This window comes from Drosophila teissieri, chromosome X, assembly GCF_016746235.2.
Source record: "Drosophila teissieri strain GT53w chromosome X, Prin_Dtei_1.1, whole genome shotgun sequence".
Taxonomy (NCBI): Eukaryota; Metazoa; Arthropoda; class Insecta; order Diptera; family Drosophilidae; genus Drosophila; species Drosophila teissieri.
In genome coordinates this window covers 19,055,488-19,080,590 of record NC_053034.1, presented here as the reverse complement: position 1 = coordinate 19,080,590, position 25,103 = coordinate 19,055,488, and the positions used below count along the sequence as shown (strand labels likewise).

The 25,103-nt window shown below is 45.5% G+C and overlaps 1 protein-coding gene across 2 annotated transcripts; it reads left to right on the top strand.

Annotated features, from left to right (window-relative positions):
• The first annotated feature begins 10,799 nt into the window (after positions 1 to 10,799).
• LOC122624699 (homeobox protein unc-42) lies at positions 10,800 to 24,554 on the top strand. 2 transcript variants are annotated; one of them, XM_043804373.1, is made up of 7 exons: positions 10,800 to 10,809; positions 11,080 to 12,462; positions 16,952 to 17,130; positions 18,462 to 18,569; positions 23,249 to 23,425; positions 23,518 to 23,635; positions 24,343 to 24,554. In XM_043804373.1, exons 1-7 carry the CDS (start codon positions 10,800 to 10,802, stop codon positions 24,447 to 24,449), a joined length of 2,082 nt encoding a protein of 693 aa, XP_043660308.1. In that variant the 3' UTR covers positions 24,450 to 24,554. The 2 variants fall into 2 exon arrangements, with proteins under 2 accessions (XP_043660308.1, XP_043660309.1); XM_043804374.1 differs by lacking the exon at positions 10,800 to 10,809 and having other exon boundaries at positions 12,075 to 12,462; positions 23,518 to 23,623.
• The last annotated feature ends 549 nt before the right edge of the window (positions 24,555 to 25,103 follow it).

The window sequence follows — 25,103 nt, the reverse complement described above, 5'->3', positions numbered from 1 at the left end:
ACAGGCCGAAGATTATATACCCTTTCAGTTGAAACCATTTCCAGTTTATGCAAATTTATATAACGATGTCTATTCAATTAAAAGCATTGTTTTTCAACCCCTAATGAAAAATAAACTTTTTTCTCACGTCCATAAAAACGAAATATATGTTCATTTTGTAATAAGGATAGTTAAATTTCCTTATTCTCTTTCTATTTAAGTTTGATTTTATAAGAATTGGAATCTTGTTCAGCTTTTGATTGCTTTAAATTCCTAAATAGAATACGATAAAAAGCAACGAATCTGATTGTTTGTATAAAATCTACATTCTTGAAGTAGTAGTCTGTTTCGACTTCTTTAGTGACTGTTACATAATGAGGACCTTAAAACTAGGAGAGATAGAAACGGACGTACAAGCGGACAAAGCTATACGGACGGACACAGCTTATCACTATACCATTTGATGAGGGTTAAAAGCGCAATACTACTTTTTTCTTTGAGATCATGTGATATTCACTAATGATGAAGTAACTGGTGGTCGTAATGCAATGCTATTCTTATAAGGAAATACCTAATCGACTTTTATAGATCTCGATCAGCGCGCTTGAAGGTCGGCTGTGTTGACAGGCGAATTGGAAAGATGTCGATGTGGATGAGGATGTGGATGTGGATGGAAACGTCCCAATTGAAATCGGACGTGTAGTGCACTTGTGCAGGACCACCGGGAGTGCCGCCACCCCTTTTTGGCCAAGCTGCCACCCCATCGAGACGAGGACGCAGGAGGAGGATGATGAGGATGAGGTTGAGGTTCAACTGCCCGTGTGCTGAGCTTCATTTGAAATTATTTAGGCAATAATTACTATTGTGTCTTATGCTTACATTTTGCCATTCTGCCGCACCGAGGCGTTGGCGAAGTGGTTCGGATTCAGACTCAGATTCAGATTCAGATGCGGATTCGGATTCGGGTGTGGGTATGGTTGTGGATGGGGGTGTGGATGTGGATGTGGGTGTGGGTGTGGGTTCCACGCCCATCCCATCGCCGTCGTCACCCTCTTGACTTAATGAGGCCTTTTTGTGCTCTTGATGGATTTTAAATTGTTGTCATCATCGCTATTTGTTTGCTGGTGCTGGTGCGTTGGCAAATTGTTCGAGGGGTGAGCAGTTGCAGGGGATGAGGTTTGAATGGATTGGAATGGGTTGTGTTGGATGGTTTGCAAGGTTTGGAACTTCTGGGGTGGGGTAAAAGGCTGGGCTAATCCTGCTAGTTGGATTGCGGTCGCCGGCACTGCTAAGCGGATACGGATGATGATGACGATGATGGTGATGAGGCGTATGCCTATGCCTATGCCTATGCGGATGCGAATGCGGATGCACTGCTTTGTCCGGGTCAGGCTTTTCACGCTCATCGCGTCTTATCCGCACCTCTATCTCTGCCCATTGTTGGCCTTGGCATTCCGAGTGGGCTAATCATATCCGAGCATTCAAATGGGTCGCCAATGGGTTGGAGTGCTCAGGAAAGGCAAGCCGCGTCGAATAAATGGATACAATTGGGTAATCAAGTGAGGCAAATTAAGTAATCATGTGTGTTTAACCTCAACTCATGAATACCTACTCATAAATATAACCCCATCATATATCTCCCCATCTCATTGATTCAAAAAGTCATCTTAATAATAGTTAAACCTTAATAAAATAATTAAATACACACAATTGAATACAAACTCATAAGCATAATCCCATCATATATCTCTAAATCTCAGTGATTGAAAAAATCATCTTCATCTTCATCAACAATTATGTTAAATTAAATATAATTCCATGTTCTCAATAGACGTGCTACTCCTTTTGCTAAAAAGAAGGTAATGAATAACATTCATTTTGAGAACATACTCTTAAATCTACTCATAACAATGCACAGTTGCATTTTATATATATTAATTTAAAATATTATATATATTTTTTGGATAATTTACATTACACGCTCGCCTAAGAAATGTTCTGTTTTGTTACTGCAAAATCTGGCAACAATTAATTTAATCTAATGAAAAAGTTCCCAGCAAACACACAAATGTGTCCTAGGCTCTGCCTCAAAACTTTGTCAAATTGGTCATTAATTGAATATTGTGATCATATCGGACAGTTAACCAGAATTGATAAAGGACTCAAGTTTTCGCCATAAATAGCCCCTTAACATTGCCTTTTGGCTGGTGCTTATCGGGCTTTTAAAAGCTTTTGTCTCCGCACCCGGTGGCCATTAAAGATTTAGCAACCTGTCGTTTCATTGACTTCACCGCAGTGCTGCGAACAGCCCAAACTGGCGACCATCCATCCATCCATCCATCCGTCCATCCATCCGTCCATCCATCCGTCCATCAGCTATTCGTCCTTCCTCGCCTGCGTTCACGCATGGTCAGCCTTTGCGAAGGAGCAGGGACCAGGGAGCAAGGAGCAAGGACGAAGGCGCTGGAGGATGAGGACGGTGGTGAGGATGGAGATGAGGGGAACGGGATCATGAGCCGGAAATGCGGAGAGGCCGCATGCTATCGCCCCTTTTCAGTTGCAAATTACATTCAAATTATACGATTTTGATAAGAGGGACATTCAAAAGTTTCCAATTTCAAGTTGTGCCGCTCTTCAAGTGCGCCGCATTGCCCTTCGTCCTTTCCCGTCCTTTCTCGTCCTTTTTCGGCCCGAGTCCTGCGTGCCGTCAAAAAAGTTCTCGCTAAACTTGTCACAAAGTGTGCGTGTGCGAGCGGGATGGCAGAGCACAGCAAGATGCGGATCCCGATGCGGATGCGGATGCGAATGCGGAACTGCAAAGGCAAAGGCAGCGGCACAAAAAGTTGACATATGTGCGCCCCGAGCACTTTTCCGGAAACAGCAGGGCGACATTTTTTCCATTTCTACCTTCTTCCATCCGGCAACTTGCCCATCCTCCCCCCGCACCCCGCCACCCCGCCCCCCCACACCGCTCTCTATATGAGTATCCTTATTTTATTTTTTACTTTTCATTTTGCGATGAGTTTTGAGTATATCTTCAGCATCAAGGGACATTCACTTGATTTCTGTTGCGACTCCATGATAATCATGTTGTTCTTGTTGTTTTTGTTGTTCTTGCATGTAGTTTTTGATGTATCTCGAAAATGGTAGGAGTGGAAAATGTAAGGAGAGGCGGAGCAACCAACCCAACCAACCCAACCACCCACGCATCCTCCATTCCCCGCCATTTTGCACATGTACAAAGGCGAATGGGGATTTTGGTATTTCACTAATACGGGAAAATGCAAAGTGAAATTGAATTTCTTAAAATGATGCCAATTAAATCGAAAGATTTGAATGCCTTAAATGTTTCATTTGAATAATTAACTCTTAAAGACGCAGCTATTATCCTTTTTCAGTGTTTTTTTCAACATTCTCCCAGTGTTGTCACAACAATTTTAATTATTAAGTAATTAAGCTTGAGTTTATGAGATTTCTCTTCAATTTGGATCGCTGACATGCAAATCACGTTTATGTATTCCAATGTGATAACATCAATATATCTTTTTAAATATAACCAACATTTCAAGTTACACTGAGACTTCGATTTGATGAACACAGATGAACACAATTGCAGACATGAGAACTGCGATCTAAGTATTATCCTCGACTATCAGATACCCGTTACTCAGCTAAATGGAAAGCTTATCTTTTTATAACATAAACAGGCAGTTACTTTATCACAAAAGAAGTATTTGGAGTGCACAAATATAGGAATACCAAGCTGGCTTGGACAAGTCCCCGTAGCTTCCAAAAAAGTTATATTTGACTTTTGGGACACAAATACTACTTCTTTGCTCGCTTGGAGGCCATGACCAGTGCAGAGTCAGTTGTTCTGTTTTCCCGATTCACTCAATTTGTGTTTGCTGCTCCTTCACGTCAACTTGTTGTGTCGAGGAATGAACAGATTTGTTTTATTTGAATACTCAAAATCTAAGTTCAGCCACCAACCACGAAAAGTCGACGTCAAAATCTTATAAGCTGATTTATGTAGATTAAGGAAAGTAATGGGTAAAATATCACACGAAGAAGACTCGCATAGGTTAAGCTTTGATTTGGTTTGTTGAAACTTGTACCCTGTAATTTTGTATGTTTTTCCATTGTAGTTCCACTGCTGTTGATATCCATTACGCGTAGGGCGAGAGGAGTATATGTATCACGGTATCACAAATGTGAAAACATAGTACCCTCTTACTCTACGAACAAGAGATACAAATGGAGCATTAAGATATTTCAATCGCACATCTGGATTGGAAGTATGAGGTAGCATACTTTTGGACACTTCAGTGCGCCAAAACTGAGTTGGATCGAAAAATGGCAAAATATTTGAAATTGTATAAATGTTCATGCCAGTCATTTATACAAAGTAAATATTTAACAATTTCACTAGCACCCTATGTATGTAGCTATTTTAAAGTTTGGTTGCATTTATATCTTCTTGTTTGCTTGTTGTTACATATATTATATAATTTATTAGTTTGGTTGTTTATGGGTTTAAAACCATCACGTTAGGCGAATATAAGTTCTCCTCTTTTAAAATGAAACTTTTAAGTAAGGTGTAGTGTTTAGCCACTGCAATGAGGCAAATCGATACGTGCATAAACCCAATAGATTTTTCCGAGTGTGATTTAATGATGTTGGTTAATTCACAGGACTGTCACTGCATTTCGCGCATTATTGCTAGAGTTAATATTGGATTCATGAATTTATTTATGTGCTAAAAATAATCAATTAAGTCGTATGTTCAAAGTTGTGTCGTATAGAAGCCGCATCCTTAATCAATGTTTTCAACTTTTACAGATCACAGCGTTCATACGGACAGACACGCGGACAAAATAACGGACATGGCTAAATCGACTCCTGATCGAGGACATCTATACATTTTGGATTACATATTTTAAACGAATATAGTATACCCATTTATTGTACGTGTATAATTTTCTAATTATTCGTATAAAAGCTGTGCTATTTAATTACGGTGTGGCATACTATAAACCACTTCAATAAGGCAAGTCGATTCATAGATGCATAAGCCCAACAGATAGTGATTTTTCCGAATGTGATTTCATAATGCTGGTGAATTAATAGGATCTCAGTGCATTTCGCGCAGTGGAGGGCGATGCGTGGCATAAGGACACCTCTGAGAGGCTCGCATCCTTAGGTTGGCTCGAATCGCGCCTTGACGGGCGTAATTGAACTTCCCCACTCCTGTGGGCATTTACTTGTGTTTGAAAGCATTCGGGAAACTAATAGGCTAAATTAAGCGCGTTTAAGCGCGACAAGGAGTAAAAATGCGTACTGCAATCAAAGTGAAAACGTTGAAAATAAAAAAGGAGTCGCTGGCGCTTGTAAAGGGGAGGGAGAAATGCTTAACGGCGCACGCAGACATCACAAAAGAAATATTGAGTGGGCGGATGCCTGGGGGCGTGGCGGGGGCTAGTGCTCCAAGTAGTGGGCGTGGTGCAGCCGCAAGGAAGGAGCAAAAAAATGACAGCAGCATCGGCTAAATGAGTTGAAGGACGAAACAGGCGAATGGGGGTGATATCAAAGTCCTGGCAAAATGGCGTCAGCCGTTTGAGCAGATGGGGGCGGGGGAGCAAGGGAGCAAGGGAGCAGGGTGGATGGAGGGGGGAAGGGGGTTTGTGGGTGGAGGGTTGGCGGTTTGTGGGGGTGGGGGTGGGCAGCAAGAGCACTTTCCGAGCACCCAACCATTTTCATTTTGCTTTCCTTTTCATACCCCTCAATCGTCGCGCGAATGGGCATATTTAAAAATCCAAAATTCAATTTCCATAGTGATTTAAATGTTTAAGAATATATTCCGTTCTATAAAAAATAACATTAAAACTTTCAGATACCTTTCTAAAGTCGCATAAAGTACGTGTGTATAGTAAATAGAAAATCAAGTGTACAAGAAATATATATTCATCCCTATTAAATGTTTTACATAAAACTGTTGATGATACTTCAATATATTACCTAATCGTAATAGATTGCTGTGAAAATGGTAGATCCTATAAGGAACATGGCGCTTATCTATCACTTGGATCTACCACTAAGTTCAAAAGGTGGAACAAATGCACGCAATTTGGCTTGCTACATACAGTGGGTATCTGGTAGTCGCTACACTGGAATTCATCCTTAATTCTCATTTTATTTTCCCTAGTTTTTTTGTCTTTCGCATTTTTTAGTCCTGTTCTTCGCTTTGGCTGTTCCTTGAACTTTTCCCTTTTCAGCAATGCTCTGTTTGTTCCTGTTGTTGTTGTTGTGTCGGGCGCTTTTTCTGTTGCGGCAGCTATTTGAAAATTTTTAAAAGATGCTTTTAGCGGTAAATAATGAAAAGTTAAAAAGCCACATCAATGAGATACATTTTTCTTTCTTGCCTGCAAAGTGATGGCTAGGTGGTCCATTTTTTTTCCTTCCCTCCTTTTCGATTTTTTGAGAACCCATATGTCTGTGTGCGCTTACAGAAAAAAGGTCCTGGCTAAGGACTCTAAAGCGAAGTGCGTGTGTGTGTGTGTGTGTGTGCGTGTGTGTAAGCCATCATCGGTGAAAACAACAGCAGCAATCGGTTGTTGGGCAGGACTCCTCCCCGGTTTTGGCAAAAATTGAAAGATGTCGTCCCAGGGCAAAAACATCAATAAATAGAAGGAAAAAAGGACGAAGACTGGCTAGAATCTGCTCTTGGTTGCTGGTTGCTGGATTTTGGTTGCTGGTTGTTGGTTGTTGGTTGTTAGTTGTGAGTTTTTGTTTTTGGGGCTTTTCCTTGGCTTTTTGCCTGAGCTTTGCTGGTTGAATGAAATGAAATGGAATGGAATAGATGGATAGCAGCCCTAATTGATGTTATGATGATCACCACCATGCACCCCACCAGCCGCCCCTCGTTTGCCATTGCAGTCGCCGGGTTTCAGTGATATGTTCTTTGTGGCCAACGCTGCGTATGAGTAACATGCGAGCAGAGCCAAGGCAAGTTTGCCTGCGGCGAATGCGAGGGGGCTGGCACAAGGGGGGCAACTGGGGGTCGCATGGGTGGCACTGGATGGTGGCACTGGGTGCCATGTGGGCGGTGGCTCGGAGCTGGATGCTGGCTGGTGGCTGGTGGATGGAGGAATGAGGATGGTGGCTCTGCAGTGGCTGTGGCCAACGGTTTGCCTGTGTGCGTGTGTGCACAGATACAATTTGTAATGATACACAAATTAGTATCCTAAATGGATGCTTAATAGCCTGCTTCACTTCCCCCTGCCCCTGCCCCTGCCCCTTCCCCTCCAACTCCGCCTCCCCTTCCCCCCTTATGGGAGCCCGTGTGAGTGCAAATGTGCGTGTTTGACTTCGGGAAAGTACTTGCCCACGTACACTCGCCCACAGAGAACACTTAGTTGCTCACACACGCACACACACATGTGTGTGCCGGATGCCCTTTGACCCGACGTCATGCATTTAAATGCAAACTTAAAGCATTGCCGTGCCAATTGCGGAGTGAATAAGAAAGAACGCTGCAGTGGATTGTCGATTGGCACACCTCAAAATTCAATTCAGGCATGCGGCATGACTCTTGGGGCATAAGTCTCGCAATTTTCTTTAATTAAGTAAGTATTTTCTAGTTATTCCTAACATCATGCCACAAATATTTATGCTATTGTTACAAGACTTCCTTGAGGGATGTACTTAAAGTAACAATATTTTGTATTTTGACTTTAAAACACAGAGATACTCAAAACAATCCGATATATACATATACAAACATTAAAATAACATTCGAGTACTACTTAAGTCAATTAAAATAAGCTCGTAAAATTCCATTGGGTTATTTCACAATCAATGACTTACTTTAAGAACTGAGTTTGCTATAAAAGTTCAAAATTATTGCCACTTTAAAGTAGTGTGAATTCGGCATTTTAGTAAATGTTTTTTGGTAAAAGTAACAATATGCATTGAAAGAGATTCTGGAGTTAAGTTTTCTCCAGTTAAGTTAAATGCCACTTTTCCCAAGTTTTAGGAAGTCTTGTTTCGTGTGAAATGGCAGTGCAGATAGTGACGAAGCGCACCGGGAGACTACTGCATTCATGGCTCGCTCTCAACGCGCGATACATTAATCGAAACTATTGCAAGGACTAAAATAATAGCAAGATATACTAAATCATTAAAAAAAAAGGTATTTATTTATGCGAGCAGATCACGTTTTAGGCACAAACTTGAAAGCACAAGTTAAAGGTGCGCTCGTCACTAGTTTATTTAACTGATTAAGAGGTGATATGTCAGCTGAACCAATAAATTATCTTGAAAGTAATATATTGCAATAAGATCTGTTTTTGATATCTCAACGGCCTGCTTCAGTGGTCTATTTATGTTACCAACTTATTATTAATTTCGTAAGATGGTAATTTCCTGGCCAAAATCCACTTATACCCCTATTTCAGGCATATTCGTCCTGGCATCGGCTCTTTAAAACCCAAATCATTTTGTTACGGCGAACTTGTGCGGATACATATGTGTATTGTAGCCAGTTGAGCGCTTTTATTCCTTCTTGTCCTTCTGCTCGTTGTGCCCGAGAAAAAGTTTTAATCATTTCGACCCAGGCCCAAAAAGAGGAGGTCCTGATCCGATGAGTGGCCCATTTGGAGCCCATTTTCAGAGCGCCTTAAAGCGGCGGAGCACCGCTCCCCCCCTCTCCCTCCGCCATCCAAAAGGAAAAATAAAGGAAAACAGGAAAGGACACCCCCGCTGGAAAATTTCAAGAGAGGAGAGGAGCGGAAAGGAGCTGGCACTGGGCGCCACCAAGGCAAGCCAAGCCAAACCAAACCAAACCAAGCCGAGGCGAAGCGAAGCAAACAAAACGTAACGAAGGGAAAGCGGAAAAGCGGGAAAGCGGGGCATTTGGGGACTTTCAGCTGAATGTATTGTTTTAAGGATTGCTGGGCGGCAGGACGAAGTGGATAGACGGCTGGCTGGCGCTCCTGCGACTTTCTGCTGGCGGTGCGCAACTGCAGGCGGGCCGAAAGAAAGTGGCAAGAAGAGCGGCAACAGCGCTCCTCGTCGTCCTGCCACGTCGTCCTGTGTCATCGACACATTTAACAAGGATTAATTCATTGCGCAGCAGCGCCAAGAACAACAACAACGACGTTTCCAGCGCGGGGGAACAACTCCATTTTGCCGGCCGCCGATTGGTCGAAAGGACTCACACGCTTGCCGCCCTGCGTTGGAGCGAGACAGCTAGTCCTTCGGCCGGCAGGACATCGCCGCTTCTGCCGGCGTCGCCGCGTCCTGTTGCCGTCTCTTTCGCCGGCACTAGCGCCATCCCGCTCCACCACTTCATCTCTCTACGCGGGCTCAGTGCGCTCTTTGGGAGCGCCACTCCGCATTTGAGCGGAGTCGATGTCGAAGTCGCCAGCTGGAGCAAACCTCAGCCTCTCTCGCTCAGCAGGCTGGCAGGCTGGCAGGATGCAGCCGGAGCTGAGCTGGAGCAGGACTCGCAGTCCGGCCGCCAAGGCCTCAACTCGATCGGACTCCAACGGTCTGGATGGGATGTCCGCTCTCCGGAGGCAACTGGAGGCCACTGGAATGACACACTGATTCGTTCTCCGGCTGCGATTCCTATTCGGATTCTGGCTGAGATTCAGATTCGGATTCGGATTCAGTTTCCCATTCGGACTGGTCGCAGGACATGCACCCATTCACCCATACACCCAAGCACACATACACCCATACTGCACACACACACACACACACATGCATGCAGATAGCAATGGCGACGACAACTAACGAAATTAACCAAGCAAGTTAAAGCGAGACGGCTAGAGGGCCCGACTGTGCGAGTGTGCGAGCGGGAGGGTGCTGTGCTGCAGAGAGCGGATGCGGATGTCGCCCTCTCGCTCTGGCAGGCGGTTCATTATTTTTTGAAAATTATTAGTACGACTAACGATTCGTGGTCTCCGCAGGACACGCACACACACACGCACACACAGACGCGCGCGAGAACGGCGAGAGGGAGAGGCACCAACACAGAGCCACAGCTAACCACCAATCGTTCGCGCGCAGCCCGCAAATGTCCCCGCAGCAGGACACGCACACACACACACTCGCAGGCATGGCAAGGATGCGGATATAGAGGGAGCCACCACCAGCACACTGTGTGTGTGGAATAGCAGCAGCAGCAGCAGCAGCAGCAGCAGCAGCGGCGGCAGAAGGACGAGCAGCGACGGCGGCGTCTCTGTTGTCGAGCACATGATCCTTAATTTCGTTATAATTTTGTATGTTGCCTGAAATTGTATATCATTTTAAGTTTGATCGGCCGAGAATACGTATCGCCGTGCCTGCGTTAACCAGCCAGCAGCAGCTACAACAACAACAACAACAGCAGGAACAACAGCAACAGGATAACAAAGGAGCAGAGAATAGAATACAGAATACAAAATACAAAATACAAAAATAAGCAAGAAGGACGAAGGACGCAGTAGGAAGCCAGTGGAGACGGAATTTGTTATCATCTTGAACTCGCGCACACGCACACACACACACATACACGCACGAACACACACACACACACGCATAGCCAGGAATAGAAGGAGTGCTCCTCCGCTGCTGCTCCTTCTGCTTGTGCTTCTTCTTGCTCCGTGCTCCTTGCTCCTGGGGACCAAAGGACGAAAGCACCGCAGTTGAAAAACAAACAGCCATAGTTGCTGCAGCGGCTCCCGGCACAGCGGTACACCAACAATTGTCCAGCGGACGGAATACGCACGCCAATACGCTAGTACGCCAGTACGCCAATACGCCAATACGCCATCCCGATGATTCGCGGTACCGGTACCGCATCCTGATCTCTACCCAGATCCGATATATATATAGAGATATATTGATACATAGATAAATACTATAGCGACTGTTGTCGGATTTTTTTGAATGTGTCGTGTTGAAGTGCTCATCCGTGCTTTGCCGTCGGGCAGTGCTCCCAAGTGCCAAACCAAGTGCTAAACCCAAACCCAAACCGAAACCGAAATCGCAGATTGAACAGCAGACTGAACACCAGTTGGGAGTTCGCAGTCCGCAGTCCGCAGTTCGGATACAAAGCCACATCCTGTGCGTTATCCTCGAGGCCTCTCCGCTCGCCGAAGGCCCCGCCGCACCGCCACAAAATTCGATCAATCAAAACGGGAGCGCGTTCGCCGCGAGACAGCTTCCAGTTGGATTACTCAATCGACTTCTTCAAGACGTATATCGATACGCAGCGTTTCTACGCCGGCCACAAGTTGGATTTCAAACATCAGAGTTGCGCCGGCGGCCCTGGTTCCGGTGGTGCTGGTGGTCCTGGTCCTGGTGGTGGTGGTGGTGGTGGAGGCGCCTCCGGAGGAGTCGTCGTCGGCGGCACCAGCAACAGCAACAATCCAGCAGCAGCGCAACAGCAGCAACAGCAGCAGCAGCAGCAGCAGCAACAACAGCAGCAGCAGCAACAGCAGCAGCAGTCCGGCGGCAATAATCCCAGCAACGGCAACAACACCGCCGCCGCCCTGTCCCTCGCCCATCCGCACGCCCACGCCAGCCACGCCCACAGCAGTCACGCCCACAGCAGCCACGCCCACGCCCTAGCGATAGCCCACGGTCATCACGGCCTGCTGCCGTCGGTGGTCCCGCAGCAGCAGCAGCAGCAGCAACAACAGCAGCAACAGCAGCAGCAGCAGGCGCAACAGTTGCCGCCGGGCGTTGGAGTTGCCAGCCCGCTGCAGCAGCAACAGCAGCAGCAACAACAGCAGCAGCAGCAGCAACAGCAACAGCAGCAGCAGCAGCAGCTGATCAACAACGGAGGCGTCTCCGCCGGCACACCCACGCTGCTCATCGGCAACGGACCCAGCTCGTCCGGAGCGGGCGCAGGATCGGTTTCGGCCGCAGCAGCAGCAGCGGCAGCCGCAGCAGCCTCCTCCTCCTCCTCGTCGCTCCCGCACGTGGCGCCACACAGCCTGGGGCTGAGTCCGCAGTCGAGCGCCGACTCGCAGCAGTTCAACATCTTTCCGGCGATCTTCAGCCGCCAGCTGAACTTCTCGGCCGGCGGGCAGGGCGGCAAGCTGAGCATGGACGAGCTGCGTCCGAACCTGGTCGGCGGACTGCTGGGGCTGCAGCAGGGCCTGCTGGAGGACCACGCGAGCATGCAGCACGGCGGCGTGGGGCAGGACACCAAGTTCATGTCGTTCCAGGACCAGCGGCTGATGGGCATCGGCGGCTCGCACGAGAACCGGCTGCTCAGCCTGGCCAGCTCCGTGCAGGATACGCGCTCGCCCATCACCACGCTGGAGAAGTCGTCCTCCTCCTCGCTCAACCACCAGCGCAAGTGCAGCAGCACGCCGGAGGACTTCAGCGCCCTCTACTCCGGCCTGCCCACTCCCGGCATGGACTCGTCCTCGCACCACCACACGCCGGCCCACACGCCGCCGTCGCGCCTCTCCGATCACACCATCTCGGGTGAGTGTCCCCCGATCGCATCTGGGCTCCTAATCTGGCCACAATGGCCAACAGCCACCAACAATTTGCCATTAGCCATTAGCAGGAAATTATCCTTTGGCACCAGCAGCAGCACCCCTTTCCCTGCACACTTGGCCATCGAGTCCTTTGTCCTTTGACCCGTGTCCTTTGTCATCCGCTTGTTTGTTGATGCTCGTTTGCAGCTTCCTATTACCGGCTTGTGCTCGCTTCTTTGTTCCTGGCTTATCGCCAGCCACAACCGACTCCTGTGTCCTCTGTCCTGTTTCTGTGTCCTGTGTCCTGTCTCTCCACCACTCGTGGCCACTCCGCCGCAAGGATTAGTCTGCGGCACAGCTGGTCAGCCTCTAATCCAAGCGATTTGCCATTGAACAGAGCACACTTAAGTCACAATTAAGCCAGTGAGCTGTCAGGATATCCGCATATTGTATTTGAAAGTGAATTTGAAGGCGGGAATCATTCTACATTGGCTCCACATTGGTTTATCGGGTGTGATATTGATGGGTAAAGAGATACTCAATTTACTATTTGCTAAAGAAGTCGCGTACATGTCACTGCACGGCGGTTTACGTAGTGACGAAGCGCATCTGGTTCATTCTTTTCTTTCTCCTGAAAATTGGCTTTCAAACTGTCAAATCGTTTTAGCGCCAAATTTAATTAGGTTTCTTTAGCATATTATTTGTAATTCGCATAATATTAATAACATTTCTTACAAACTCCGTTTTGAATTGGACTTTAAGCGGGCGAATTACTGATTAGTGCCAAAACTTAACACTTTATTTTTGGGAGTATGGATTTTAAAGTATTCGGAAATGAAAATCTGCTGCGGTTTTCCGATCATATTGAGTAAGTTTTGCAAACGACTCCCTTTTCCCGCATTTAGACAAAATAATATTTACGAAGAGAGTTTTTCTTTAAAATTTCCAATATCCATTAAACATTGCTAATGGTAAAATGGTACTGGCCAATATAGCTATTTAAAGCATAAAGTTTCATTCAAAACAATTACTCTCTGCATTATGTTGGCAAATTAATATTGCCTATATTTAAAGACGGTTCGATGGCAACTTTTCCTATAGGAAAGTTAAAAAATATGAGGGCACTGGAACGTGGAATACAATTCACGATAGATGCACAATAAAAGTCGCGATAGATGCCTCAACTCAAGTTTTTATCAACAAGATTTAAGGTTTCAAATTGTTATTGAAAACAGGCTTAGCTTCTTCTTTAATAGCGCTTAAAAACGCTAAATCATAACTACCCCCAACCGTTTAATGCTGAATACATTTCCATTGCAAATTCATTGTTCATTTTCTTAACTAGTCAATTCTTTAGAAGAATCCTCTTTAAGATTAAATAAACATACATATATGAACATCTTAGAAATATTAATTGATTCCCCAGAAAATTTACAGGCACTACAACAATTTTTAAATTGTTTAGGGCAGCTTTTCTTAAATTGATATATTTAATATTCATTTTAAACTTTATAAAAACTACTCGTGCAGTTGCAAGTCAAGTTTATAACTATCTATACATCTAAACAACTTTATGATACACTTGCTTTCATAAATTTCTATCTCAATTCACATATAGTTAGTTACTTATGATGTTGCATGGGTATAAAGAGATGCTAATCTTTCACGCATTTGTTCGACTTTTAACTGATTAGCTTGGAAGATTCAGGCTCTTTTCAGGATGCTATAGAAATCTCTTCTCACCGAATTCCAACCAAATTTACATAGACTTTCGGCTTGAAGAAATTTATGTAACACCCCTGTACAATCTCATCCAACCTCAGCCATCGTCTTTGTTCTTCCGCGAGAGAGATTTCAATACATTTGATTCGGATGTGATGAAGTCATGTTTTGCATTATTCGTAGTCAACTTAGATGGATGTAAAAATTTCACAAGCTGTTTAAGAATCATCACTAATAATCACTAATCGATCACTAATAGTTTAAAAAACTTTTATCTAGTTGAAACTAGATCCTTAGATTAGATAAACCATTTCCCTCTTTTCTTATAATGTTTTTAGCTTTCTTGATTCTTAAAGTCTACAACTAATTGCAATATTTTCTTGACAAATAACCCTAATGCTAGTGAGTTCTTCTTAGATACTTTCTATGCTTTAAGCTCACACGTGCATTTGAAAAGTCGGTTTATATCAGAGGTAAAGTCGTATTACCTCTCGGTTGTCTTATTTGCATATATAAATATTAAAAATACATTGACTTTTAATCATTTATATGTGTTATAATGTGTGTAAATACATTTCACTGATTTAACTTCTGAATCAGAAACATAGGAGTCGAGCTAAGTGATCAAAGAGTGAAATTAATATCTTTGATATGCCCCTGGGAATTTTCAATGAAACCTATATGGCAACTCAGTTAGCTAAAGATTTGGATATAACATATGATACATATATTATCTTAAGCCAAATCATTCGACACACGCCGCTCAAATACAAACTTTCATAGATGTTTTTCAATCTTGTTCATATTCTATATTTAGAATATATTCTATATTCTAAAAGAAAGCTCCTTGAACCAAAGAATAAGTAATGTTAAATCCTAATTCGTATCCAGCTTAATAAGCAGATTTATAACCTATTAGTTCTAAATTCCATATACAACTGTATAGATTCTGTGACAATTAAAGGCATTTCTCTTTCTCCAATAAAAAGAAAACTCTTGAGAAAGTTTCAGAAGTGAGATAATATTATGCATAGTGACGGGCAGGAGGACAGAGCTTTGTATTCCTTACGGCCATTTTAAAGTGAAGAATAAATTTATACATTTTTAAGTCCAAACATATTTGTCTAAAGACATACTTAATACTTGGACTTTTTTGTCAATCATAAATAAATCCAAGCAATTCCATTTATGTTTGATTGTAACCCGAGGGCTTAAGGAATTTAATTATTCTTAATATAAATCTATGTGTTACCATTCACTTCTTACTGGAGACGGCAGGCAACGTAGTGACGAAGCGCACCGCTTAGTGCGAGTGATACACACCAATAGAAAGGGATCGGTTATAGTAACTTCAATTGGCTTAGGAGAAAGGTGAAAGTCTAAACATGAATGTAGATATTTCGGGTTGTTGATTGTGATCGCTTTCTAAAACTTTCTCATTCGACACGCTGCAATAAAAATGTTTTGCAGAAGCGGACCGAATGAGAAAGTTTTAAAAAGTGCATTATGTTCAAATATGTATGCACTTTGTGTCATTTCATTTTTGGCATAGCATTTTGCTTTAGAAGACCACCAAATTACATTCATGATAGATATAATACCATTTACACTGCCTAAATCAAAATACCATTGTTTAGATGAAATCACAATTAATGCTCTTGAAGAATGAAGCTGCTTGTGTAAGAAAGTGAAAAGAACTAAAGAACTTCTAGATTTTATATTGACATAAGAACTTCTCATGCAAATGTGAGACTGTGAAATGTTGATTTTGAGCACTTCCTTTTCAAGGATCTTTAGGAACCCAAGAACTTTAGTTGAACCCAAGAAGTGGTCCATTAATTAGTGCTGCATTCGGACAACTTTTGTTTGACCCTCTTTGCTGGTGCAACATCGAACATTTGGCATTCAACATTCGCCATTCACCATTCACAATTCGCCATTCGCCGTTCACCACGAAAGAGGCAACAGCCAACGAAGCCACACCCACAACAAGGTCAATTGCATTAGACGGCGGTCGGTTTTGGAGGTTTCGAGGGTTTTGGAGGTTTTGGAGGTTTCGAAGGACGAGAGTCCTTGCTTAGCATAAATAACGCTATTCGCATCGTTTTATTTGCGCCTGTGATTCAATTAGGACAGCCGTATCCGTCATTTTCTACATAGTTTACATTTCGTTAACGAGCTAAGCGCGTCAATTAAGCGCCCAGAGAGCCGAAAATGCCCTACTTTGACCTTTGGCCCTTGCTTATTAGGTCGACCTCAGCCGCCGCCAGCCGCCAGTCGCCTTTTTCGTCCTGGCACGCGTCCTCCGCGAGTGGTGACTGCCTGGTAGGTCCTGGCGCGTCCTGGAGAGCAGCCAGCCAGCGGATAACCAGGACTACCTCGATTAATGTGCCAGAAATTTGCATAAATTATCCCATATTGCATATTCATGCGACCGACGACCGACGAACGGCGACGTGCCGCTGGAGTGCTCCGTCTGTGCCAGCCAAGTCGAAACTTTTCACCTTTTCACCTTGTCACCTCGTCACCTTTTTGCGACAATGCCAGCGTCTTGTGGCCGCAGTGCGGTGGTGTCCTGGCCATCCTGGCAATCCCCTCCGTCCAGGCTGTCCATGCTGTCCTGGCAATTATGCAGCATTTTGCGGGGGCTTGGCCACTCGGCTTAAACGCCCCACGCATATTAAGCAGGGGGATAATGCGCACAGCCATATTTTGAATGGCAACGTGTGTAGCCACCGTACTCATGCATGCACACTTACGTATTCCAACAGCGGAAGGCGCCTTCAAGAAGCTCAAGCCGGAACCCAACAGCGGCCTGTCGACGGTTTCCGCCGGCATCACCTCGCCCGGAAGCGGATTATCATCGCTCAGCCAGCACGCCGGCCACACCCCAACCACAGCGTCCTGCCCCACGCCCGCCCGCCGGAGACACCGCACCACATTCACACAGGTCAGTACTTGAGGCTCCCACTTGAACTCCACCCTCCACTCGAAGGAGCTCCTACGGCTCCTTTGGCTCCTTTGGCTCCTTCGGCTCCCTGAGGGTCCACAGCCTGCATCGCTATTGCCCCATCAGCTTCATCACCTTCATCACCGCCATCATTGCCGTCGTGCCACCCACCCACTCATTCCATGGGCGAAATCTTAATTGGATTCTGTGAAGGTTACTCGTAATTAAAAACTTTGAGGCCACAAGAGCACCGAGGAGCCAACAACAAAGGGGAACGAAAGCCGGCCAGGTGCTTAATCACCAGACAGGCGGATACTAAAGTTGCAGGACAGGGATTAGGATTGTGAGCTGGAAGTGGAGCCAGCTCAGAGCAGATACATTACTTAAGCAGATGCAGCACAACAGAGATACAAAGATTTCAGTTTTTAACAAGATTTGTGCCAATTTATAATATATAGATCTTTGAATCGCTGCGGTATAGAAAAGCAAGCTAATTAGTTAAACAAAACACGACATTTTTGTGGGTACAAATTACAAGTCAACTAGTGTAAAGTATCTTGAGGTATCAATAACTAATTAATGCTATTTAGAAATACAATTATTGAGAAGACGTTACTCTCTTTATCTACTTTCATTCACTTATAGACCAGAAAAAACTAGTTTAGCTAGGATATTACCATTTTGTTTATTTAAATCAATGTTTAATATAATATATTTTAGCATGGTTTGATTTAGCTTTTCTTGCGTTCCATACTTATTTCCAGAGTTTGATTACTTATTGTTTTTAACAATGCGAAAGAGAAATGTGGAAACATATATTTAGTTATTTTAGCAATATAATGTTAAATCTGTCTGTAAATCATTGTCCATTTTGAGTATTCATCTTCTGTTTTATTATTCATTATTTCTACTTAAATATCAGAATTATAGTTATGGGACTTCCATTTGTCTTTTGAAAAATCCCGCTATTTAGTAACTTAAATAAATGATTATTTCTAACATAATTCACATTCGTAGAGAACTTGAATTTCGTAGAATTAACTTGAAAGTCACAAACCCACTAGCACCAATATATCTATGTGATGTTGCAAATTTGTTGTGACGTATAGTTGAACGTAGGTTCTGAACCTATGAAGTTGAAATAGATTTACGTTACAGCTTAGCTAGAATTCAAATAAAATCACAGGGTGATGGCGTTGCCAAAAAGCTATGACTTAATGGGGATATACGTGCTCGTATATACCAAGTGGAGGGCAGGGAAGGGCAGGAAAAAAGATCAAAATAACCGACTCCACAACGCATTCGCCTAATTAAAATCTGCTTAATTTCAGGAACAATTAGCGGAACTGGAAGCGGCGTTCGCCAAATCGCATTATCCGGATATTTACTGCCGCGAGGAGCTGGCGCGAACCACCAAGCTGAACGAGGCGCGGATTCAAGTGAGTAGAGCCACCGAGCTATCGGTGCTAGCCCCTCGGTAGCCCCTCGGTAGCCCCTCGCCGGATACCCCAGTGACCCCCAACCACTCCCAGTTGGCAGCGGCCACTCCGAGCCACTTGCTCTTCACGAGCGGAGCCAATTACTGCAATTTCGATTGCAATTTCAACAGTTGTTCACGCCACAGTCACAATAATCCGAGCAGAATCCTGCTGATGGACCGCCGATGATGGTGGTGCCGTGGTGCGGTGGTGATGGTTTCGATGGTTTCGATGGTGGTGATCTTGGTCACCGATTAGCGTCCGATTATTCCGGCCGACTGGCTCACAGTGGTGTTGCTGCCAAGCCAAGTGTTCCCTGCGCCTGTATCTACATACGTACATAAGTCGGAAAATGCCCGAATGCGCCGGGAAAACCCCCTGGTCCGTCTGGCTGAGCCCGGAGTTCTGCCCGGCTCTTTCAAGTGCGCCGCGGTAATAATTAATTTATAGTTTTATCATGACTGCGCGACAAGTGAGTGCGGCGGGGGGTACGCGATTGCAGGGCAGGTTCTGGGTGGGAGTGGAATTTCGGCAGGGTGGATGGATGGATGGATGGATGGCTACATCAGCTACATCACAGGTCTCTCCGAATCCTCAAAGAAGTGCTGAGCCTGCGGTATCGAGTTACAAGGCATCCTTCGACCTTGGCAAAGTGATTTTCCAGCAAGTGCTGGCTTATCGCCTCTTTTTTACCGGTGGCAATTGAACAAACAGATCAACTCCTAAGATTGCCATTAAAAGCAATGCGTATCTTTCATCTGCAACATTTCGAAGGACTACGTTTTCCCAATATCATGAAGTGTACATAGGTATTCAGGAAAATGCAGCACTGACTCTCGAGGACAGCATTCGTATTTGCATTAAGCATATTTGGCCTAATCATATTCTTACGAGTATCATATAGAGCCCGATGTGTCGATCCGATCGGAATCACTCGAGATTATTGCAATCATGGCGAGGGCACTGAGGCATGCCCCCTCCAGATTTGTGGCACAACTGTTCCCGCGCAAATTGGACACTGTAAACCGGAGCAGGGAGTCTATTATCGCCGCATAAACCATATTTTTCGGCAAATGTTCAAATATTTAGCCGTGCAACCCCCTTCCGGAGAGCCCACCCCGCCCTGTATGCACCATATACGCGGATAGATGGACGCATGGATGGATGGATGGATGGATGGATGGATAGATGGATATATACCCCCTGGTAATCCGACGATTGCTGGCAACTTGACTCTGGCACTCAGCGCCTGCCAGCGAAAACATCGTGTTGCTGTTGACAAATTTGTCGTGTATACATTTGGCTGAAAAGCGGCAAATTGATGATGATGATGATGATGAGATGATGATGAGGATGGCGGCGATTATGGCGATGAGGTGGGCGGGTGGAAAGGGGCGTGACTGAGCACATCTGCCTGGAAAATCCATCAGCCCAGAATATGTCTCATGCGCAAATTTTCGACTGCGGCAGAGGGCACATTAGCACTCATTCACTTGCCAGTCTGCGTACTTACGTATGTATAGATACATATAGGTTTTTAATGAGCCGGGATGCGAATCTATTTTCATATAGATACAATTTAAAGTAGAAATAAAACTGGTTTTAGCCAAGTGCTGCTAACTCTCCGGCTGAAGTTCAAAAGTATCAGTTATGGCCTTCGCATTTTTGATTTAGGTAGAAAGTTTATTTTGAACTGGCTATCCAATTCAGTTACTCACCACTTATAGTTCGCAATGTCCATGTATCAAATATGTAAATTGCATAAACTTCGATCATTCCGCTCTAGATGTTTTTGGAAGCTTAAAGCAACCTTCACGCACTTTCTCTGCCAAACTTCATTAAAATTAAGCTGCATGTGTAATCAGTTGTAAAGTTTAAAAGCTTGCTATGAAAAAAGAACTGATTTAGTTGAAGAAATGGTTGCAGAGCTTAAAGTGAAAGGAGGCACAGATTGACAATAGTTTAAAAGCAATTTCAGGAAACAAACTTCAAACGTAGCTTTTCACATAATGCCAATCTAAGATTAAGTTTAGAGGGATTTGATATGATTAAACCTCGGATTATATGTAAAAGCTGAACTTTAAATGCACTTTTTGTCATGGAGTCATAATTAGATTCGAATGAAACCTAGTTTCACTAATTTCAAGGGGAAGCAATCCGATGGATTGCCATCATGATCATGAAAGAGGAGCAACAGGCGGATGGATTCGCTGAAGTCTGAAATTCCGGACATATAAACAAAGAAATGGTGCTGCTTATGAGAACTGAAAGGGTGCGAGTACATGCACTTTTTCAAGTTTTTATTTATTTGCAGTAACAAGGCGCCAGGGTTCCTCGTTTTGTTTGTGAATGAGAATGGGAGTTTGTTTTGAGAAATTCAGCACTTGTCGCCGCTGTGCCGGTAAACAAAGTCAAGTTTCAGGCGCAGAAGTGATTTGTGTACATATATCCAAATCCAGATGGAAACCGGCCGAAAGAGTGGCTTCTATGGGCAGCAATTAGCCAGCCTTCGCATTTGTAGGTCATGGGCCGCCACCTGCGACCACCAAATGTGGCATGTGCCACCTGCTGCCGCATATGGACAGGAGGTCGTCCAACCCATCCGGCAGATGGAACAAAGGCGGCCAGAATGGGCGGGTTGAAAAAATGGAAATCAAGGGAAACACGGCTCTAAGCGCGGCGAAGTGAAAAAGCCAAAATGCGAGCGCAAAATGCAAAAAAACAAACGATGGCAGCGGCTAAATTTGATTAAATGCTGAAAGTAAATTCAATTTGAATACGTTTAATTTTCATATTTCCGGCGTGGCCAGTGTGTGAAGTGTGCGGAGTGTGTGGAGTGTGTGTGTGCATGAGCATGGCTATTTGTGTTCATAATTTGCCTTCACATAATTAAAGTTTAGGCTGCTCCCCCTGCGCCACATGGCCAACTTAAAGATTGGAGCACCACTATGCCACCATGCTACCAAACCACCCTAAAACCCCACCACCCCACCACCCAACCATTCGACTAGAGGAGCCCATCATTGCCTCTTTGGAGGCGAGCGAAAATGTTGGCTAAAATCGAATTTCCCTTCGATTTTGTTTGTTCTTGTTTGGCCCACGGATGTATGTGCATGTACATATGTACGGATGAGAGTGTGCCATCAAATGTATCCTTAATTGAGTTTCTCCACCCATCCAAAGCACACCCAAAGCACACCCACAGTACACACACACACACACACACACAGCTGGTGCTGGAATTGAACGACAGATAGACAGAGCTCCATCGAATCATTCAGACAACGCATTTTCCACCCTCGACGAACTGGAGCCATCCCATCATAGTGTGCCGTGCCATAGTATACCATCCTTACATGGCCGCTGGTGGAGAGCATTATGTTGCAGGGTGTCCTTGCTGGCATTTTTATGCTGGCAGTCAGTCGCACTGGCAGTGGCAGCCAACCAAACGAAACCGAACGACCCATCAAGTGGGCGCTGAAAACAACCCCCGAAAGGCAGTGCTTTTCGTTTAAAGGCTCCAACTTCTGGGAAAACCCCACCCAACGCCACCCAATGCCGCCCACTCGGCGCCAGAAAACCCAACAGATATGTACGTGTACATAGTCATGGACAAAGATAATAATAATGATAAAATAAATAAGAAAATGAAAGGAGAAAAAATCGAAGGACCGTCCTGAAGTCTGGGCGCCGCCATCACAGCTCGCCCTCTGCCACCCCCAGGACACCATCGCCATCCTCCGTCCTCCGTCCTCCATCCACCATCCAACATCCACCATCCACCATCCTGCCCCCGCACTCCGCTAAGTAACTCAAAGCAAGCTGAGCTGCTTCCAAAATGTCGGAAATTTCTACACACCATCCCATGCCATCCCATGCCATCTCAGCCCATCCCAGGCCATCCCAGGCCATCCCAGGCCATCCGTCCCGGCTGTCTTGTTGCCTAGTGCAGAGCCCTGCTTTCATCTTGGCAATTTCTTTTCGCCATCATGGAAAAAAAGGGAGGCAGGATGTGGGGCCGAGGACGGGGCCGGGGACGGGGCCATGGGGCTCCTTCATCATCGTGGGGACGCCGACGACTGTCTTTAATAATATCTAAACAGAGCAGGCGGCCCACACCCCATCCATGCTCGCCCACTCACTTAGAGAGCCTGGCAAGCCAGCATCCCACATCCAGCATCCCAGCATCCAAGAAACAGGACCAAGGACCAAGGACCCAGAGCCCAGAACCCAGGACCGGAGACTCAGGACCAGAGACCCTCGCAGCAAACAGCGTCGTCAACTTATTTTCAATTTCAATTTAGTAGATTTTTTCACTCATAAGACGTTGGCATCATCAACGTCCTGAGCCAGAGGCAAAGAAAGCAGGAGTGGCAGAGAGCAGGAGTGGGAGGAGTAGGAGGGCTGGGTTCTGGGCCAAAGAGGAGCAGGGTTTTCCATTTAGCCCCGCCTTCTTATGCCATCATTACGGCTCTGCCCGCCCGAGTGTTTTTCAAAGCGAATCGCCGGGACGCAGAGTGGGGCTGAGCTTAAAGGGTCCTTTGGCTAGAGATTCACCAACACACACACACCCACAAACACACACACACACCATTTTCTGCACATTAAGTAACATCCATTTCCTTTCTGCCGACTTGCAGGTCTGGTTTCAGAACCGGCGGGCCAAGTACCGCAAGCAGGAGAAGCAGCTGCAGAAGGCGCTGGCACCGTCTGTGATCCCATCCTGCAACGGGATGATGCGGAACATCCAGGGCTACAGCGTCTCGCGCGGCTATCAGCCGTATCCGCACCACAACACCATGAATCGCTATCCCCAGGTGAGTAACATGGTCCATGGTCCTAGACCGCCTACCTTGGGTGGCCCACCTACCTTGTAGCCCAGCTGACGACACATGTGCATGTCTTGCAGGACCTGTTCCAAATGGGCGCCTCCTCGTATCCGGGCATGACGCAGCCGTTCTCCATGGCGCACAGCACGAACATGGGCTCCGTTGGGGTGCGTCAGGACTCGATGGGTGAGTTCCACGGTACGAATTGACTCTTTTCCCCATCCACGGACACCTTGCCACTCCGAGCTGCACACTCTCACTTGCACTTGCACTTGGAATTGGAATTGGAATTGAAATTGGAAGTTCACTCTACTGGTCTGGTCCACTTGGCCAACCGCTTCTGGCCGCGGCCTGACTTGGAATGATCAGGGTGCTCTGGAGATCGCACCTTGGACGATCGATTCACGCGATTCCCCATTCCCGATGCCTCAAGCTCGGTCCGCTCGTGGACACGAGTCTTCTGTCGCGACACAATCTCATGTTGCGTACGAGGGAGTGCTCCCCTCGCTCCCCTCGCTCCCAGCACCTCCCGATTGCCCCTTCCAAATCCCTGGTGCGTAAGCAAATTTCCGCCGAAGTCCGACGTTGTTTATCGGTGTCCAGGCCAGTGGCGCCTTCGCAGATTGGGTTACTGAGCTGATTTCACGTAATCAGGCACAAGAGGCACCTTGAAGGTGACCTGCCGGATGTGAAGGAGCAGCGCAGTGAAATGAGTTTCCGGCCAGAGAAAAGCCAAGCCTGTGTCTTCGTCTCCGGGTCATGTGAAGAAGTGTAGCTCGGAGTTTCCGCACCACGGAAATGCAAGGCGTCTGGAAGATTCTGTTTCTGATTCAGATTCAGATTCTTATACTCGTACACAAGGTAATTGAATAAATGGAATTCTCGTTTCCCCATCTCCCACGCAGGCATGTCGCCGGAGGACGAGTGGTACAACAAGAGCCTGTCCGCCCTGCGGATGAACTCGTCGCATCATCCCAACCTGTCAGCCCCCATGCTGCAGTACCAGACATAATCAAAGACCTTTGACGACTTCTTTTAAAAGATCGCGCCTTAATGGCCCTTTGGGGCGCGGTGTTTTAGGGTGGAGTGCGTCAATCGATGTCCTGCAGCAGCCACAAATCTCTCTGTCTATATCTATGCATATATATATATCGCTGTATATACATATGTACATAGTATATATACCAGTCATTAGTCTACGCCCCATCCCGGATGCACCATCAGATCGGATCGAATCGGATTGGAATCGGATTGGAATCGGATCGGGATAAGGATCGGAAGGAAGGGCGCCATCGTTCAGCTCTGGGCGGGATTTACTCATAAGACTTGTTGATATTATTCTGTTTTATCTTTTTGTTTTTTTTTTTTTTTTTGGTTTGGTTTTGACAACCAGATCCAAATCGAATAATGGGGTAGAGGTAGAGGTAAAGGTAGAGATAGAGATAGAGGTACATAGAGCCAGAGTCGGAGGTAAACAAATGCGAGCGGAAGTGGATATTGTAATAGGCAACTAGTCATAGTATCTAAGCAAATTGTGTATTGAGATTTTATCGTGGCATTATAAAAAGTAACGTAACGCGCGCATCAGGCGCATATATAAATTTAAATAAATATACTAAAATATGTACTAGCGATAGCATAAGTCAGGTTGCTTAGCCCCTCCCCG

What these genes read in the sequence shown, in the direction of transcription:
- LOC122624699 (XM_043804373.1), top strand. An exon ending in TGAACGAGGCGCGGATTCAA is followed by an intron (nt 18,570 to 23,248) that starts GTGAGTAGAGCC and finishes GCCGACTTGCAG; the next exon opens with GTCTGGTTTCAGAACCGGCG. An exon ending in CCATGAATCGCTATCCCCAG is followed by an intron (nt 23,426 to 23,517) that starts GTGAGTAACATG and finishes CATGTCTTGCAG; the next exon opens with GACCTGTTCCAAATGGGCGC.